Below are 18,165 nucleotides of genomic sequence, written 5' to 3' on the forward strand. Positions count from 1 at the left end.
TCCCTCTCGTGAACATATAACGTGAACGGCTTGCTGTAATCAGGGGTACCTAACACAGGAGCTGAACACAATGAATCACGTAATTCAGAAAAACTTTTCTGACATTCTTCCGTCCATGGTAAAGGAGTTGAAACATCCTTGCACGTAAGAGCCACCAATGGTTTCGCTAGCAATGAAAAATTAGGAATCCACTGCCTGCAGTACGACGTGATACCTAGAAAGGCACGCACATCTCTTTGGGTTTGTGGCACAGCCATTCGCGCAATCGCTGCAATTCTCTCTGGGGTCAATCTTCTTCCCTCCTTTGACAATAAGTGACCTAGATAGGTTACTTCTTGACAACAATATTGGAGTTTAGAAGGTGACACCTTGTGATTTAACTCACAGAGATGTTGCAGCAACGACACTGTAGCAATTTTGCAAATGTCCTGAGTATCAGCAGCCACCAATAAGTCGTCGACGTATTGGATTAAAGCCGCACCAACCGGCAACCTAAACGCATCCAGTTGACCCTTCAAGGCTTGACTGTAAATCGATGGACTTTCACAGTAGCCCTGAGGAGCGCGTTTGAACCGGAAGCTACGTCCACCAAGAGAGAAACCGAAAAGGTCCCTGCTCTCTTCGGCAATCGGGATGCTGAAAAATGCATTTTTCAAATCAACCACCGAAAACCATGAAGCAGTAGCTGGAATCAGAGTCAGTAGCGCCGTGATATCAGGCACAACAGGGAATTGAGGAACCACAATTTTATTTACCTCCCGTAAATCGATAACAAAACGATAAACAGGCGGTTTGGTAGGATCAGTACGTTTAAGAATGGGCAGTACAGGGCTATTGCACACGTTTCCCCGAGTTTCTTCGATGACATCTTTCTCGATCAAGTCATAGATGATCGCTAACAGAGCTCGTTCACCATCAAGGGAGATACGGTATTGGGGAATACGTGGCAATCGCACATTAGATTTCAACTGAACAACATAAGGGGAGATATCAAGCAGGCCCACATCATTTGGACCCGTCGCCCACAAAGACGCAGGAAGAGAACTCAATTCCGGTGGAAGCTTATCGAGAGACAAATACATGGGAGAGACTACCCTCTCTCCTAACGTAAGCTTTACACCCGCAGGAGAACAATACAAAGTTGCATACAAACGTTTAAGCAAATCCAGACCCAAAAGATTTTCGCCACAACCTGTGGTTAAAATCAACGGAGCCTCTAGCTCACGTGGCCCAATTTGAAGGGGCAAAGGGCGTGAAACTGGATTGCTAACGGGGGCGCCAGAGAATCCAACGGAAACATTTGTTAAGCCAGACAAAGGTGCGCCAGGGAGTTTCGAACGCATGATAGAACTTTTCGCTGCACCAGTGTCCAACAGAAAAGGCTCAACGACGCCCGATGTAGCAACTGCGACGTAAGGCCCTCTCTGATCAACCGGAACTGATACCACTCCCTCTCCTTGTCTTTGGCTGTCCTAGTAATTACTATCGTCAGTCCCCTGATCGACGTAATAATCGTCTACATTGTACTGCGCAGATCGTCCTTGCGATGATCCACGTTGATCGAAACAGTTATTAGAATTTGATGAATGGTCAGAGCGATCATTCTGAGCACCACGACCTCTACCACGTGATGCGTGCTGTGAACCACCACGGCCTCCTTTAGACGAATTACCACTATTACGTTCATTTAAAGCAGGACAATTGAATTTAATGTGTCCCTCCTGTCTACAATAAGCACATTGATTGTACCCTAATGAAGATCTTTGGAAAGAAGAATCATTACGCGACTGCGATCGATTCGATTGCGACTGTGATCTATTCTGCTGAGGCGCATTCAGATTAGAACGCGGCGGATACGCTTGTTGTAACAACACTTTAGTTTTTAGCTCTTTCGTCTTTTTATCAGCACGGTCATTTTCCTCTTTCTCTCTATTCTCGTAATATTGTGCCGTAGCCAATATCTGAGCTGAGGTAGAAACGGCCCATGCACTCTCTGAATTCTTTAATTTATTGCTCAGATCGGGCAACAAGTTCGACACGAATTTATCCACAAACAACCTTTGTCCACCCTCAGTACCCATATCCTGTCCACTATGATCAATGAATGCTTCCTCGAACCTCGTAAAGAAGTCTGAAACACTCTCATCTTTCTTCTGCTTACAGGCTGACAACTTGTCCCAATTTACCCTCATAGCTGGCATAAGCGTTTTCATTAATGCAATGATTCGCTGGGGGAGAGCAGCAATCAACTGATCGGGTTTAGCGCCACCAACTTGCAACCCATCTGCCGCTACAATGGCCGCCCAATCACCACCCAGTTCGTTTGTGTGATTTTCCTGACGAATCTTAGCCCATACCGGTTGCGGTACGACATTGCCAAACAACATGTCGATATCAGCGAGATTCATTACCGTAGCATCTACGAGCTGCGATAATTCTTTGTAATACCCTGCAGGATTTTTGCGAGGGTCAGGCAAAGATTGCTTCACCTGTAATACTTCCGATCTTTTCCATGGGAGGTGTATCCATACTCTCTGGAAGAATGGCGGAACCGGGGGGTTTGCCCCAGGATTACCTGGCATCCAAACTGGCGGCACTTCACGCATAGGATATTGGCCAGACTCGTCTGATTGTCTTTCAATGTCCTCAACGAACAATGCATGAGGAATAGGAGCGGGACGAAGAGATAGCAACCGCTCAATAGCACGTCGGACATTAGTATCTACTATCAGACCAGTTGCGAACTGAAGCCGAAGCTCAGACAGGGCGGTCAGCACCTCGTCAGGCGCATCGGCCGCTATCTGATCATGCAGGAACTTGCACATTTCATCAAACACATATCTCTGAGTTGGTATGTTGAATTGACTAAACGTTTCGAGGACAACGCGGGGTGGACTTCTCTGAGGATTGACCATCCAACCCATCGCCATATTATACAGCGCAACGCGTTCTCTGTTTCCAGGAAGCTGACTACGTCTCTGAGGACCATCGGAACCAGCAGACCCAAAAACAGGTCCGAGCGACTGAAAGAAGTTTGTCGCAAGGGGAGAGTTACGATTACGAGTAGAGGGAGAAGAGTAAGACACAGGACTAACAAGAGAAGGAGTAGAGACAGTAGCAACAACAGGGGTTAACAACACAGGAGCAGTAGCGGGAGCAGGAGTATGTGGAAGCGGAGGAGCAGTAGGAATAGAAACAGATAAAGGAGCAGGAACAGTCGGAAGAGCGGGTGCAGGTTGAGGAACTGGTGGAGGAACAATAGGTGGAAGAACAGGTACGGCAGGGACCACAGGAGCCGCGGTACCCTGTACGTACGGAGGTGGCGACTTCATAAGATAGGACATTAAAGGATCCTCAACTGCCTCTTCCTTCTTATCCGACTCCGTAGGCAAAGCAGGATAGCATTTATCTATGGCCATACGCTGTAGCCTCTCAAACACTTCCTTATCCTTATCCTCCTTATCACGCTGAAACTGCTCAGCTTTCTTCACTATAGTAGCAACATTATCTCGCTGACTACGTTTAGTCTGTCTGATTTCTTTCTGTCGGGCTTCTTTGCGCCACAACCGAAAGGCATCAAACATGGCCGGCCTAGATTTACGTTCGAACAACTTTATTTCCAAATTATCTAAGATCGACGCCTCGAAGCTACCGTGAGGTGGCCAACGAAGGTCGCCGTCTTTCTTTGTATATTTAATCCAATAATCGTTAAAAGCAATCGGGCCTAGCCCATGTTTGCTATATAAATCATAAGTAGGAGTTCCAACTGGAGGTATCGGACACGAGTCCTCCAGCAGGGAATCCGCACCACAAGGTCTGAAACAACTAAACAAAGTACTGCGACCAGGCATCTTGCACACTAGCCGAGTTTCACAAACTTCAAGGGTGACGGGATTTACCAAGTCCCAGCAAAGAACAAAACCCTTGGTTTTTGGCGGCTGCAGTCGTCAAATAATACAACAACAAAGTACGCTAGCAAAGTGTCACCGACAAAAACACTCACACAGCGTTTACAACAAAGACACTCGCTAAAGTGTCAACAACCAAGAACTCTGGGAGCGACCCACAAATACTTAACTCAAAGATCGATGGCGTCACCAGGAAGGCCCGTCAGTTGTCTCGCTATACCAAGGTCTACGCCAGGCGCCAAAACAGGTCTACAGTCAGGGCAGCAGTCCGTCGCAGCCGTCAGGAGGCGGGAATCTTCGCGGGAAAAGTCTTCGGGCCACTTATTTCGACAACAAGATCGATGAAGCGGGGTGCACCTTCCCTCGGAGATTTCACACGAAGTTCCTCACGATCGTCGGGCTTGGACCGGTACCACTGATGCAGCCCCACGTCGGGCGCCAACTGAAGGACTGGGTTCTTTTGGGCCCAGCGGTGCCAGGGCACAACACCTGAAACCTTCGTGGGTAACCTGCTCCGGCGTACAAGTCACAGAGACACGGGACACTTCCTTCGGCGTCAAAGATTCAAGGTTTATTTGCTGCAGGGAACACAGAAGTCACAGGAAGTACATCGAGTGTAGTTCGGGGAGACTGCTTCAAATTGGTTCTGTGGATCGCTCCTTTTATACAGTTTTTACCCATAGGATAACATTGAGCACAAAAGTTTACAACCCGGTTCCCACAATTAGCCCCCAGAGGGGTCGCTTTGGTCACTTTGAAACACACAAGGTCCGGAACATAAGTACGGAAACATTTGGCGGTTCCCAACTGTAAAAACCCATCTTCCCACCATTAGCAAATTCCAATCAGCAGTAAAGTAGATCGAAATAGGAACAAAGACAGGTGCAAAGGAAGACGGAGACAGTGGGGAGATCGGAAAGGGTGTAAAAGGGGAGGTATCGAGAAACACGAGATACAGGCATCAAAGGGACGCGCCTAATGAGATGCACGGCTGAGACAATAAGCCCGTGCGGCAAGATGAGCCTCGAGCGGCGCCATCTGCCTTACAGTAGCATCCCCCTCGTCATAAAGACACTTACAAAGAACATGTGTCTTCCGCAAATATCTTGGGAGTCCCAGGGTCGCGAAGCGGACAGCGTCCGTTCGCTGGCTACTTGAGGGCAAGAGACAAAATGGATGCCGTATCTAAGATGGAACCCGTGGGTACAGATGAAAAACCCACATAACAAACGAACGGTTTAAGTTAGCACAGCGAAACTGCGCACACTTACTAAACTCGTCATTTGCGGTTCATAGATACCAGACTCGACCATATTCGTGCGAGTCGAAAACACCACTTACGATTGTCACGGAACCTCACTTGAAGTAGCACAGGTCTGCAGTCGGTGAAAAGCGGTGAGTGCTTCTTTAGGACTTTCCCAGCGCAGAGAGGCTTGAGTGACGTTTGGGTGCATAAGGGGGGCCTGGGCCGAGCTCAGGGGCCGCCACTGATTGTCCACACTCCTGAAGCGGGGACCCGCGGTACTGGGCAGATACCTATAGCCACTGACTGTACAAAGACCCTGTGGGAGGCGACAAATCCTCACATCCCATGCTAGGCGATTCCCTGCATGCCCCTCAGTCTAGGCAGGCGGCCCCTAAACTAGGCACGCGGGGGCCTTCTTCTGCTTAGCGCATTCGGTGAGAGGCGGTGGTGAATGACGCTGCTAGCAGAGGTGTCTCATCTCCCCCTATGAGATCCCTCACGCCCCTTGGGGGTGCCCGCATGCCAGAGCCCGCACGAGTATGTCCTCATCCAGAATGAGGAAACAGAGGGCCTTGACAGATATTTCTGGTAGAGCTCAACCCGCCTCCAGCCAGGCCATTGTGGCACCCAAGATGGCGTCCTCTCAGCAAGCTTACGGCCCTACCGATGAGCCTATCACTAAGGTCCTCTTGGAGTCGCTCTTCAACACGCTCAGATCAGACATACAGGCGGTGAAGGTTGAGTTTGAGTTAAAAGAGATTCGCCGAGATGTCGACAATGTGGGGGAGAGAGTGGCCACTTTGGAAGATAATAGCGATACCACGGCGACCGAGATGAACATGCTCCAACAGGAAATCATCCGACTGCAAGATCAGCACTTAGACACTCAGGAACATGTGGAGGATTTGGAAAATAGATCTCGCAGGCACAACATCAGGATCGAGGGGGTGAAAGCATCATACGACACCACAGATCTTTTTTCCTTCAGTGCGGGCTTGTTCCAACATATTCTGGGGGTACCTGACAGCATAGACATTGTTCTTGACAGAGCACATCGAGTGGGCCCCCCATGTGCGCCCAATGCCCCCCCCCCCTTGGCGGACATCTTTGTGTGCCTAGAAGACTTTAAGACAAAGGAGGCCATCCTCTCCAAAGCGAGAACTCTTCATCCTATTTCCTACAAGGGTCATACCCCAGTCCTTTACCAGGATCTGGCCCTAGTCACCTTGCAACGCAGCCGCCAATTCCGCCCAGTGACGGATCATCTCAGGCAACTAGGGATCCAGTACTCGTGGGGTCACCCATTTCGCCTCATAGTCCGCTTCAACAGCAAACTACATCAGCTACGTTCTCTCACCGACACTTGCCTACTTCTGGGTCCGGCAATTCCCTATGAGGAGGACAGCCAGAGCACCGACCCAGGTTCCAGTATTTCACCATCCTCCTGTAAAATGCTAATTCTTGCATATAACTTTTATAGTTGCAGACCTTGGACTCTGGGTCTCACCAGGACCGGTCTCTCTGTCCTTAGATCACCAAATCATGTTCACCAGTTTGTGTTCTGTCCCTTTTACTTATAAAATAAAGAGTATACATGCCAGTTTGTAAATATATATTTGCATTGCATAGCATCTACTTCCTAGATGTTGCAATTCCCCTTACAGTACAATGTTCTCTCTCCTTCAAGGCGTGATCAGTGCTATACATAACCAGTATTGGCAAAGCCAAAGGTCTACCCTATGCAAGAGCAATTTACTTTGCCAAAGTGTTCTAGCCATTTTACAGTATACTGGCGTAGAGTAGAGTGAACTGGTATAGAGTGCATTGGAGTATAGTTTTGCAGAGTAAAGTGGCATGGAGTGCAGTGCAGTGCCATAGAGCTCAGTGGTGTACAATGAGGCATCATAGAATGCGGTGGCTTAGATTAGAGTGTTGCATAGTAAAGTGAAGTAGTGTATAGTAGAGTGGCGTAGAGTGGCGTCGTAGAGTAGAGTAGAGTATAGTGCTGCAGAGAGCAGTGGCATGCAGTACAGGGGCGTAGAGTAGAGTGCTGCAGAGTGAAGTGGCGTAGAGCGAAGTGGGGTACAGTAGGGTGGAATGATGTCAAATAGAGTGGCGTAGAGAGCAGTGGTGTAGTGCGCATTGACTAAGAATGCAGTAGTGCAGAGTAGAGTGGAGTAGAGTGCAGTGCTGATGAGTAGCGTGTCGTGGAGTTCAGTGGTGTAGAGTGCAGTGCCGTCGAGTATTGTGGTATAGAGTAGAGTGGAGTGGTGCAGAGTAGAGTGCAGTAGTGTAGTGCAGAGTGACGTAGAGTAGTGCAGAGTGCAATGGCATAAAGTGGGTTATTATGGAGTAGAGTAAAGTGGACTGGTGTAGAGTGCATTGACGTAGAGCGTTACAGACTTTGTGGCATAGAGTGTAGTGGCATAGAATTCAGTGGCATACAATGCAGTGTTGTAGAATGCAGTGGCATAGATTAGAGTGGTGCATAGTAGAGTGGAGTGGTGCAGAGTAGTTGACATAGACTGCATTGGTGTAGAGTGCTGTAGTGCAGAGTAGAGTGGTGTACAGTAGAGTGGCATACAGTGCAGCTGTATAGAGAGGTGCGGACTAGAGTGGAATTGAGTGCAGTGGCATAAAGTGGTGCAGAGTAGAGTACAGTGCAATGGCATAGAGTGCTGCAGAGAGAGTTTAGTGGCGTGGCTTAGAGTGGAGTGGAGTGCTGCAGAGTGCAGTGGCATAGAGTACAGTAGTGCAGAGCAGAATGGCATAGAGTGGGGTGTTGCAGAATAGAGTGTCAGAGTGCAGTGGCGTAGAGTTCAATAGGGTGCAGTGATGTACAGTAGAGTGGTGTAGAAAGCAGTTGCATAGACTACAGTGGTTCAGAGTAAAGTGCAGTGATGTAGAGTACATTGGCGTAGAGTGCAGTGGCGTAGAGTACAGAGGCATAGAGTGCAGTGGCGTAGAGTAGATTTTTGCAGAGTAGAGCGAAGTGGTGTAGAGTGGAGTGGTGCAGGGTAGACTGAGATGGGGTTGAGTGGAGTTGTACAGGGTAGAGTGCAGTGGCGTAGAGTGGCATAGAGTAATGGGGTAAAGTGGTTTAGAGTGCAGTGGCATAGAGTGCAGTTGTGCAGAGTAGATTAGAGTGGCATACAGTGGATTGGTATAGAGAGCAGGGGCATAGAGTGGAAAGGCACAGTGTAGAGTGCATTGGCATAGAGTGCAGTGGCATAGAGTGAAGTGTTGCAGAGTGACAGAGTGGAGCAACATAGAGTGGAGTGACCTGGATTGGAGTGGTGTAGAGAGCAGTGGCGAAGAGTGCATTGACGAAGAGTGCAATGGTGGACAGTTGAGTGGCATAGACTACATTGGCATACAGTAGAGTGGTGCAGAGTAGAGTAGAGAGGTGCCGAGTGAAGTGGCGTAGAGTGCAGTGGCGTAGAATGGAAAAGTGCAGAGTGGAGTAGAGTGCAGTGACGTAAAGTGAAATATGCATGATGTGGTCCATTACAGACAACACATCTTCAATTGAAACCACCATTACATGTGCACAGACATGAAGTTTCACTGATAAAAGTATACAGTGCACAAACAATAATGTGTGGAAATGTCATCACCTAGTGTATTGATTTGTTTTGATCGTTTTAAAATATTTCTTTCCACCACACTCCAGAATTCTCTAACATTTGCTTCATTTGGGCTGTTCTAATTCTGAAATATCTGCACAGTTCATTTAGAGACATTTCAACTGTGTTCTGAGCTAGAAAAACATATCATTGTACAGCCTTCCTCAAGCACTCGCCAGAACCAGCATGATTTTCACAAATGTTCTCACTTTGAAGTCAAAGAAAAGAAAACACCAAGGTCCCTGGAAGAGCGAGCCTGCCATTTGTCCTTTCTCTTTCAATGCACAGCAAATGTGACAAGCTAGGAACAAGATTTAAAGGCCTGTTTGCAGAAATCAAGCACTGGTGGAAAAATACAGTAAATAGGGTTTGGGCAAGGGAAAGGACGAACCTGAGCTGGACTGCCTAAAACAAATAGAAAGCAAGCAAATGTCAGTTACAAAACTAATGGTAAACAACGGGCAGAATGCATTATCAGGGAAGCTTTCTGAATGTCCCCAGGATGTCAATAGCCCAGACAGCTGCGCTGTCTGGTAGGATTTGACCTAAAAAAGACAGGGTCAAGACTACACAAAAGGAATGGAAATGAGAGCCAGAAAAAGTAACAGTGTGAAAGAGTAAAGGAAGAGAAGGTTAGGAGACTGCTGGGCTATTAGAGGAAATGGGCTAAGAAGGGTAGCTCTTGAGTCAGTGTTTTGTAAAATTAAAAAAAGGATTATGTGCTGTAAAGGTATTGTGTTTTGATTGCCAAAGCATAATTAGCACAATAAACATCCATATTGTCTCTAGCGTATGGTATTTTGGAAAGTCAGCGCTGCAGGCCTCTTGAATTCACTTACTGCAATACACATACAGATACTGCCTCACTGTGTACTCACTAGCACTGGCTCACCCAACCCCTTCATTCCTGTTAACTCACAAATGCCCCACACTCAAGCATTCACTCATCTCACGATGCAGTAGGTGATGCGTGATGGTAGTGAGTATTGAGTGAAGTGTGGGTCAGTAGGGTTTTTGTGGCAGAATTGTGCCTTATTTGTAAAAGAATGAGTGTCATGGCCCAAATGTTTGCAGGGAACTCCGCGGCCTCCGCAATCGATTGTTGCCCTGCCAAATACTAAGGCTAAGTAGTCTTGATTCCATCTCATGCCTCTTTCATCCACCACCAGACAATCCCTGTCCCTTTTTCTCAATGTTCAAGTTTTCACCCTTGCTTTTGTTCTTTGCCATTGTTTTTCCATATTTTCTTGCTCCCTTTGTGTTTTTCTTTCTTGCTCTGGGTCAAAGTCTGATAAAGAAACTAAGCGCTGGAACCCGGTGCTTTAAATGAAATCATTCTGGAGTATCTGATTGCTCCTGAAAAGTACTGGTACTCTCCCAGTAAATGTATTGGAACAGTGCTGAGAAGTGCAGGTACTTTCCATCTCTAAATAAAGGTGTGCAGATACTGAGTACCGGACAGTAAGTACCTGCCCATTTAAAGCCCTGTTGGGCTCCAAAAAATAGAGGGCCAGCGGACCCCGCCAACAACTATTGGCTCAAATTAAGTACTTGGGCAGCGGACGTTGTGCGCTGCAAGGGCAAACGGGCGAGGTGGGAATTGGGGAGAGGAAATAGTGGGTGATGCGACGTTGGTAGGGTTGTGAGTTGCAAATGAGGCAATTGGGTGGTATCATGTGGTTGAGGCTAGTGAGTAGGTCTGGGAGTAAGGTCAGCATGGAACTTCTGTCGTCACACGGCAACACTGCTGCTGCGTAGTCTACCAGCCATTCCACACGGCTGGAATGTGGGAAGGGGAGGGGGAGACGGAAGAAGCCGAAGATTGTCGAGCGCATGGCCCTCGCTTTCGATCCCAGAGTGCACCGCTGGTCCCCCGGCCCATCCCTCTTCGCACAGAGAGCAGCCCGACGCAAAGCGTCTGTGGGACTCAGCTGAGAAAAGTTTGGGGCTGCTCCACTGGAACCGAGCCGCCGCCTCCAAAGTAGGGATCGCGAGTGCCCCGGTACAATACAACAAGTGGGGGTAGCGCCAGCCCAGGACTCCGGACCGCAAAGAGGGGGACGCGAGAAGTGCACCCCCCAGGACAAGCGGCGACAAGAGCGTGAACTCACTCACCAGCTGGAGACGGCGGAGCGCGAGCCCCGACCACCGCCCTGCAGCCAGCGGAGCGCGAGCCCGGGGGAGCCAGCGCCAGGCTGCACCGCCCAAGAACTTTCAGAACTCAGGTGGCGCGCGAGCCCATCACCTGCAGTTCCGTGGGGCGCGAGCTCTGCAGTACCAGGCGCAGGGGGAGCGTGCGCCACCGCCGCTGGCTGTGGGGAGCCCCGGAGGGCGCAGAATGTGGCACCCGTTGCTGCTGCTCTGCCTCGGGCTGCTTTGCGCCCGGGGGCGCGCAGCCATGGACGAATGCACGGCAGAGGAGGGACTGCCGCAGCGCTGCATGCCGGAGTTCGTTAACGCCGCCTTTAATGTGACGGTGGAGGCCACCAACACGTGCGGCTCCCCGCCGGAGGAGTACTGCGTGCAGACGGGGGTCACCGGCGTCACCAAGAGCTGCCACACGTGTGACTCGCGCTCCCCGGCCCTGAGGCACAGTGCTGACTATCTGACCGACTACAACAACCCCCAGGACACCACCTGGTGGCAGAGCCAGAGCATGCTGGCAGGAGTGCAGTACCCCTCGAGCATCAACCTGACGCTGCATCTGGGTGAGTACAGACATCTTAACACCCCCAACCCCCGTTACCCACAAACATACTCCAAAGCTCAGAACTCCATTCGGGGAGCATCACCCTGACACTGCAGCTGTGCGAGTACAGAGACATCTTAACACCCCCAACCCCTCTTACATCATAAGCATACTCCAAAGCTCAGAACTCCATTCGGGGAGCATCACCCTGACACTGCAGCTGTGCGAGTGCAGAGACATCTTAACACCCCCAACCCCTCTTACATCACAAGCATACTCCAAAGCTCAGAACTCCATTCGGGGAGCATCACCCTGACATTGCACCTGTTTGAGTACTGGGAAAGCACCCTCATTATCTTGTTTGTACCCGATAACCTACCAACTAACCTTAACCCACCCAGACACCCTTGGGGGGGGGGGGGGGTAACAGTGAGGCATCACACTAGCCCCCTCCCTGGGTGGGTAGCACATAAAAATATTAAACCACTGGGCTCAGTTCCAGGGCAACATCTGCTTGACGTTGCACCCGGGTGAGTCCAGAGACATTCACCCGGGTGCAGAGGCCAGGGAGCATAATCATCCCAATGCACCTGAATGAGTACCTACCAACTAATCTCAACACAACTCGACAGTCTCGGGGAGCAGTAATACCGGAGCATCACACTAACGTCGCATCTCGGCAAGTACCAAAGAACGACACAACTAAAACATCCAATATCTTCGTACAGAGGATCTGTGGGCGAACATCAGCCTGAAAGATGTTAATCGCCCCCCCCCCCCCCCCCCCCACCACACACACACACTCACCCCAACTCTGTATTCGGGTAGTATCATCCATACGCAGCACTTGAGAGATCTACCAAGTAAACTCAAAATACAACCTCGGACATCAATGCCAGGGGAACGTCACCCCAACTCCGCACCGAGGATCTAACATCCTAACAGGGCCGTGTAGCAAGCCTCCCTCTCGGAGAGCAGATGTCTCTTGTAAACTTCCTTATACTGCAGCCCTAGTTACGGGACAAGGACTCGCCAACCAACACAATCTTATATTTTACACAGTCTCCTGTCACTTAAAAATACAGTCTGGAGAGGCATAAGTTCCCAGGTCCTTAAAATGAGGGGGTGGGGGGAGGGACGTATTCATTCCCGAACCCAAGGTGACCTTAGTTCTAGCCCCAGTCATAAGGAATGTGGATTGCGAAAGTGCTTACTGCATGCTTAAATACACCTCGAATAAAGCACTGTTGGTGGATTCAGAGAGTAATAAATCTAGCCATTCAGCCTGCCTTAAACTCTGCCTTTGTATTAATATTGCTGTGTGGTGAATTCGGGGTTGTGCTCAGCAAAATACATAAACCAAATTGTAAACACTTGTAATAATAAACGCTCTTTATTTATTCTGTACCTTCCAGCTATGTTCAATATCCTTTAAGTCTCTCACTTTACCTTGTGTTACACGTTTTAGGCCCCTGGGGGCATCTATTTCCACTAAGAACCCGTCTAGCAGAACAGACGTGCCTATTTCATATTATGCACGTTTTTATTGACGGGAATTTTGATTTTAACACTCCAGACCATAAAAATATGCAATAAGTTGAGTTTCTTTAGCAGCACTGCTGTTTTGAGAACTATGCCCGTGATATAAACTTGAAATGAATTGCAGTGTCACAAGAACAATCCTCTCAGGTGTTTTTGTATTTGTTTGCAGCTGCCGACACAAATTCAACCCTCCCATTTTTTCATCGGGGTGTTGGTGGTCGTTGTAGTCTCTGGGCAAAAATTTTACCTATTTGAGTATATCCGTCTGAAAGATCACCCGCTAAATTGGCAGGTGCTGCTTTGTGTACCCCACGCACAACCTGTTTAATTTTTTAAGCAGCCGGGGTAATTTTTTTTGGTAATTTTTGCTAATATTGCACTAGTTGGAGAGTTTGAAGCAGATTCATGCTTACCTTTAAAAAACGGCCATGCAATTGCATGTTTTCGATGTCCCTTGCCTATGGACTGTGTAGCTGCAGCCGACTTTTAAGAGTTGCCCTCAACCTTCATTCATTTAAGAGCTCATTATGACCAGTCATTTCTGATACACCCTTCTCAATCTGTTGACTGCCCAGCAACTCCTGCAGTCGTGGGTGCGTCATGCTAACCTGCTGTACTTGTAATGTTTTATGTGCTATCAAGGTTCAGACTGTGGTTGGTTCTGCACTTGTAATAATTTGTCCTGCCCGGAGCTGCCATACGTCAGATACTGAGTTTAATTAGCTGCCTTCCAAAGAGGTTGCTTCACCTAAATGCCGGGGGTAGCTGAAGGGACAACCCCAAAGCCGTCAGACTTCATAGCCCCGCAACGACATTATATTAACTGCTGAATGGCAGAACAGCAACGCAGTATGCAATCCAGAAAGACCACTGGGCTCTGGGTTCAGTCAGTGCCTTGCTGCTGTTGTCATGGACCTTGAAAGCGGATGTACCAAATGGCAAACGATTGCTGGCAGCTGCTGTTCCTATGTGATGTCTATGCTGGCTGCCCTATAAGGGTTGTGTTGCGGTACTGCTATCGCCGTCTTTGAGCGGTACTAGAATCGATTGGAATTTTCAGCTTGGTGTTAAGAGGTCGGAAGTACTTTGTTACTTTCTGTGTGGTTTTTGAGGGACATTTTCTTGTCAAAAGCTGGAAACGTGGAAACAAATTAACAAAGCTGCTGTGAGTGTTGCAGTTATAGGGATCCACCTCTTCAGCCTGGATTCATATATACACGTTCAAGCAGTAGTGTGATGCCTTATGTTTGAGATGCTCCTGCGGCAATTTTTTTTCTGTACAGCACTTTGTTGGTATTAATAAGTGTTGCACTTTTTTTCTTTTTTAGTCGGATCACACATTAGTCTTCCAACTACTTTTGTCCACCTGCTCAATTAGTGAGTCGTGCTGGTACAAATCTACTGGCGTTTAGGAAGGGCCTCAAAACGTGGCTTTTTACTATGTAGTGATAAGGTTCCATTACTAGCTAGGGATCTTTCTTCTTGTTTGCCTTTTTTTTTCTCTGTTGTGTTGTGATACAGGTCTGCAATAAAGCGCCGGGACACTCTTATGAGTAGCCGTGCGCTATACAAGACAAAAAATAACATAACATAACATACAGGTCATAGAGAGAGCGTAGGGATTTTACCAGATTTATCACAAGGATATGCTGTAGTACGCTAGGATAGCGCTCAGCTAGTGTAATGTAGGCACTTCTGTTGGTCTCCTGCCATGTAGAAATATGGGACAAGACATTTGTGCATCTGTTCATCATGAAGGCCACTTTGAGCGCCGTTGTATTTGCATTGCTGAACTCTGAAGATGCGCTACTTTCAATTTTATGCTAGTTGACATGTAGAGCTATCTTCTGCAATGTTGCAGGCATGTTTGTGCTGGTGGCAGGCAGCCATCTCGGAGTTTTTTTTTAAATTCTTGTAACCCTTCTGGTGCTATGGATGCAATGAGGTCCACGTTCATGGCGCTCACATCTGGGTGCTGTGGAGTTACAGACCTGGCACTAGCGCAACAGCTGGTGAGTATTGCTCCTGTGTCCCTCCTGCCCCCTGTAAATCACCCGTGGATTGGAGTTTGACACACCTGCTCTTTGGGGGGGGGGGGGGGGGGGTTCTCCAAATGAATCATCAGTGGGATGTGATTGCCTTGTGCTTCCACTAGACATGGGATTTTTTTGTAGAGGGAGCTACCCTTTGGGCTCCCCCGCCTCACCTAATATTTTCAGTTTTCTGCCCCCCCCTTAACATTTTCAGTTTTCTGTCCCCCCCCCCCCCCCCACCACCCCCCAAGGGTGAATGGGGGTGGTTACCCCCAATGAAGCTCACTGGTCATCAGGGAAAGTTAGAAACCAGAGAAGGCTGGGCAGCTCACAGTGCAGTAGAAAGCCTACTAAATGCCAGGAATTTATCAAAAACAAAGGGATGGAGCCGCCCATCCTAGCGTAGGGCCATGACCCCACCTGGGGCAAACTAGTAATTGTACCACCTTGAGGGGACAGGGAGTGCCTTTGCACAGGGTAAGGGGTTGCAGAAAGCACACTAGCCCCCACAATTTCTAAAAGGTTCCAAAAGAAACAAAGATTGGGTGGCCCACAGTGGTACCAGGTCATCATACCCCACCTCGGATAGGGCATTACAGTATTCCTGCACCCATCTCCGGAAGCAAATAGATTTGTCCTGAATTGTAAGGTTTTCCATAATTTGCCCCTGGAGTGGTAGAAGGCAAACTGAACACCAGAGATTGTACATTTGAATAAAGTAAAAGGGCTCTTGCCCTACCGAGGGGAGGGTTGTCCGAATTTGCTTCTTCAGGTGTGTGTGTCTCTGTGTGTGTCTGTACCACTGGCTGCCAGGAATATGTTGTAAAATAATGGCTTCTATTCCACCCTGATATCTGGACCCACCCCCAGAGCCTCAACAATATTTCTGCTCACCTGGGACTAAAGCATCTTTAGGCAGGCAAGAGTACATTTTGACTTTTTTTGGGGGGTGTTGTTTTTACAAATGGGCCAGCAGAGTGGTATGAAATCCCAGTATCGTCCAGCTTGCCATGCTGAATTGCTGCACTGATGGGGCTGCGGCTTGGCTTCCACTTGGCAAACCTACCAAACCCACTCTTCTGAAATCTAGACATGGGGGGGTCCATGATGGTGTGCTGTGTGTGTCTCTCATGTTGTCCGACCCTCCGTGCCCTGTAAACCTTAAACTTTGCCTAAAATCACTACTTTTCCTCACATGACTGTGACTTAAAGTTCCTCCCAATAAATACGCTACCCCTTTTATGTGGCTTAGCTCAGAGCCTGCAACACAAGACCACACAACGCAATTTGGAAACATCAAAAATATGGGTAGCTGCAGATTTGGATCCCGACTGGCTGCCACCTAGAGAAAGTTACCAAATCTAGGTATTTTTCCAAACTAGACACACTGGGGAATTCAGAGTGGTGTGGCTTGCATGGAGCTAGCAATTCTTTCTAACCAGTTATTCCTTGTAAACCTGAAACCTTGCCTAGTCACACATTTTCCTTGCATTTCAGGGACAAACTTCCTACCACCCAGCATTTACCCCACGTGTCGCAATTAACACTTTTCCCGCCTGTATGGCTGGGCCAGGTGCTCACAACAGGAATTGAACAAACCAGGGGCAATGGAAGTCCCCAACTGTGCTCTTGGAGGAAAGTGATGGTCTCCTATAAGTACTGAAACAAATAGTTTCCATAGTCAACATAAGAAGGATGAACGTATTCAGTCAGAAAGCAGCAGTTTTCCAGAGGTGCGACATAAACAAGAATAGTGAGGAAATCCATGAAAATGGGGCTTCATTTGTTAAAAAAAAATAAGTGCCCAGGGCCCTCATCAAGAGGCCACTGGAGCTTGCACCACCCATTGCCCCAGACAGTACTGCTGATGACGGTACAAAAACACAGACTAACCATCATTCGCCTACAAGAGTGACACTTCAGATTATTCAGACTCCCCAAAGCTCTGAGAATGGCTTGGGTGGCAGGTATGTTATTTTAACGTATATTTAATTAATAAAAACTGTTATGTTCATCTCCAAATGAAACAAGCAGCGCCACCATGGCAGACTGTCATAAGTGCCGGTGATAGCAGTGAAGTGCCCGCGCCAATCGCCGGAAACCAGGGGCTCAAATTAAGCACTGCTTGGTATAAGAAAGGGAAGTGCATAGATGGTCAAGAAAGTGATCCAGTCATGAGCAAGGGCTGACTCAAAGCCCATTCTGTTGCCATCATTACGAGTGGCCAGGTATTTGGTGTGATGAGTTTATCAAGTGTAATAAATGGCACCCATTTACTAGTGTTCTGTTCAATAATGTGGATTTTGATACTTTCTGCACAAAAAGCTGCATGATCTTCTAAATACCAAGTGTTTTCCCCTGACAAGTAGTTGCAGCTTTGACCTGCCTGTATTTATACTAAAACTCATAATTGCGTTGTATGGTATCAGCATTTGTCGTATTATCGACATTAACCTTACCACTTCTAATAAGAGCCCATATACATTGGAAAGCGCACAGGAGGCCTTCGAGCGAAAGCAAAGCTGCCTGTAGCTGAGACCCTAAAATCATGGAATGCCTCAGAGTAAATAGAGTTGCTGAGACTAATTAATGTCTTCCATATATCACATGTTTGTGCTATCGCAGTGCACATCCTGTTTGTCATTATTTACAGGCACTGCAGAAAATCTGTATTGTCGAGGAAGTGATGTCATCACTGCACTCTGCCTCATTCCAGAGCTGCTGTAACCTTCTTTCAAGTCTCACTGTATTTGCTTCGGGTGTGGAATCGCGGCTTTCACGCAGGTGGTGCTTTCACCTTCGTTTTTGCATATTGCAGTTTCCTGCAAGCAATACCTCGAGGAATTTGCAAGAACAAAACATTGTGGACATTGGAATACTGTTTGATAAAAAAGGTTTACAGAAACCTTTCGTGGTATTTCTGGTGGTAAAACCTGGAATTCGGCCGAATAATCTTCTAGAAGTACAGTACTAGTGTGATATTCACTTTACACCATCGCTCTTGCAAACATTTTGGTGAAGTGTCAAGAGTGCGTCTGTCACATTTGGAAGCGCGGGTGATGTCTAGAAGGCTACAAGCGGGGTGTGCAATGAACTCGCGGATTACAAGGGCGGTACCAGT

General features: G+C 48.1%; 1 protein-coding gene across 1 annotated transcript in view; it reads left to right on the forward strand.

Annotated features, from left to right (window-relative positions):
• Positions 1–10,666: 10,666 nt before the first annotated feature.
• LAMC1 (laminin subunit gamma 1) overlaps positions 10,667–18,165 on the forward strand; it is a 343,593-nt gene continuing 336,094 nt past the window's right edge. The window contains exon 1 of the mRNA XM_086955666.1: positions 10,667–11,488. Coding sequence (XP_086811792.1) covers positions 11,119–11,488 — 370 coding nt within the window. The 5' untranslated portion in view covers positions 10,667–11,118. The remainder of the gene's footprint in view (positions 11,489–18,165) is intronic.

The sequence above is a fragment of the Lissotriton vulgaris genome, chromosome 1_1 (assembly GCF_964263255.1).
Source record: "Lissotriton vulgaris chromosome 1_1, aLisVul1.2, whole genome shotgun sequence".
Classification (NCBI taxonomy): Eukaryota; Metazoa; Chordata; class Amphibia; order Caudata; family Salamandridae; genus Lissotriton; species Lissotriton vulgaris.